At 37.2% G+C, this 981-nt stretch overlaps 1 protein-coding gene and 1 long non-coding RNA gene across 2 annotated transcripts in view; both read left to right on the forward strand.

The window, feature by feature from the left end:
- LOC118337874 overlaps nt 1-171 on the forward strand; it is a 1,145-nt gene extending 974 nt beyond the window's left edge. Inside the window, exon 3 of the long non-coding RNA XR_004797193.1 lies at nt 41-171. This is a non-coding gene — a long non-coding RNA (uncharacterized LOC118337874). The remainder of the gene's footprint in view (nt 1-40) is intronic.
- A 19-nt stretch (nt 172-190) lies between these two features.
- The window catches only part of LOC118338479 (lithostathine-1-beta-like), a 34,598-nt gene continuing 33,807 nt past the window's right edge, over nt 191-981 (forward strand). Inside the window, exons 1-2 of the mRNA XM_035675777.1 lie at nt 191-206; nt 260-397. Of these exons, the coding sequence (XP_035531670.1) occupies nt 191-206; nt 260-397 (154 nt within the window). The remainder of the gene's footprint in view (nt 207-259; nt 398-981) is intronic.

The raw sequence follows: 981 nt of genomic DNA on the forward strand, positions 1-981 counted from the left end.
GAGTCACAAAACTGTTAGGCTACTTTTTGTCTGTTTTTAGGTCAGTGTTCCTTCTTCACATGTCGCCTCTATGAGTATCACTTTATTGAAGAGGAAAAGACCTGGGAAGAAGCCCAGAAATATTGCAGGGAGGAATACACTGACCTAGCCACAGTGTACAACATGACAGACTCTGCTGATGAAATACACAATGCCTGGATTGGACTGTACAACATCCCAGGAAAAGAAAACAAGGAGTGGCACTGGTCTCTGCCGGGAGTGGAGTATTCAGAGACAGCGTGGAATACAGGAGAGCCGAATGATTATGGCAATAACGAAAACTGTGCGATGAACAGGAGGAGTGAAGGATGGAATGATGTTCCTTGTACTAATGAATATATGTTTATCTGCTACAACGGTGAGAGTTTATGGATAATAATACTATTGTGTGTATTCAGCATCATCCAGTCTAACAATGGTTTTCTAAGTGGACATATACTTAATTTATATGGAATGAAGTAAAAACATGGTAGATTACTGTGGTGTATATATAAAACATAAATTCTCATCAAGTATGGGCCTACTTTACTTTTCTTTTACTCTTATTTCACATGAAATGATGTGACTTATGCCAAACACACTTTTACCTAATAAATATCTGAAGTGGAATCGGGTTAATTTATCTCACATTAGCATTTCACCAGTTTTAAGTAAGAAAAACAACATTTCATGAGACTAAATGACTTGATAAGATGTGTATTTCCTTAAAACATACAGTATAGAGTGTATATGGTGATATATGGGATGTTTATATATTTTTATAAAACTAAATAACTTTCTCTGTTTATTCCACAGAGAAAAAGCAATCCGGTAAAACATTCCATTTGATTAACGATAAACTGAGCTGGCCCAAAGCTCAGAACTACTGCAGAGAACATCACACCGACCTGGTCAGTGGACTCAATCAGTTAAATGACACCGATCTCGAGATACAGAGGAGGG

Source organism: Morone saxatilis, unplaced genomic scaffold (assembly GCF_004916995.1).
Source record: "Morone saxatilis isolate NCDOM2014 unplaced genomic scaffold, NCSU_SB_2.0 Contig4, whole genome shotgun sequence".
Lineage (NCBI taxonomy): Eukaryota > Metazoa > Chordata > Actinopteri > Moronidae > Morone > Morone saxatilis.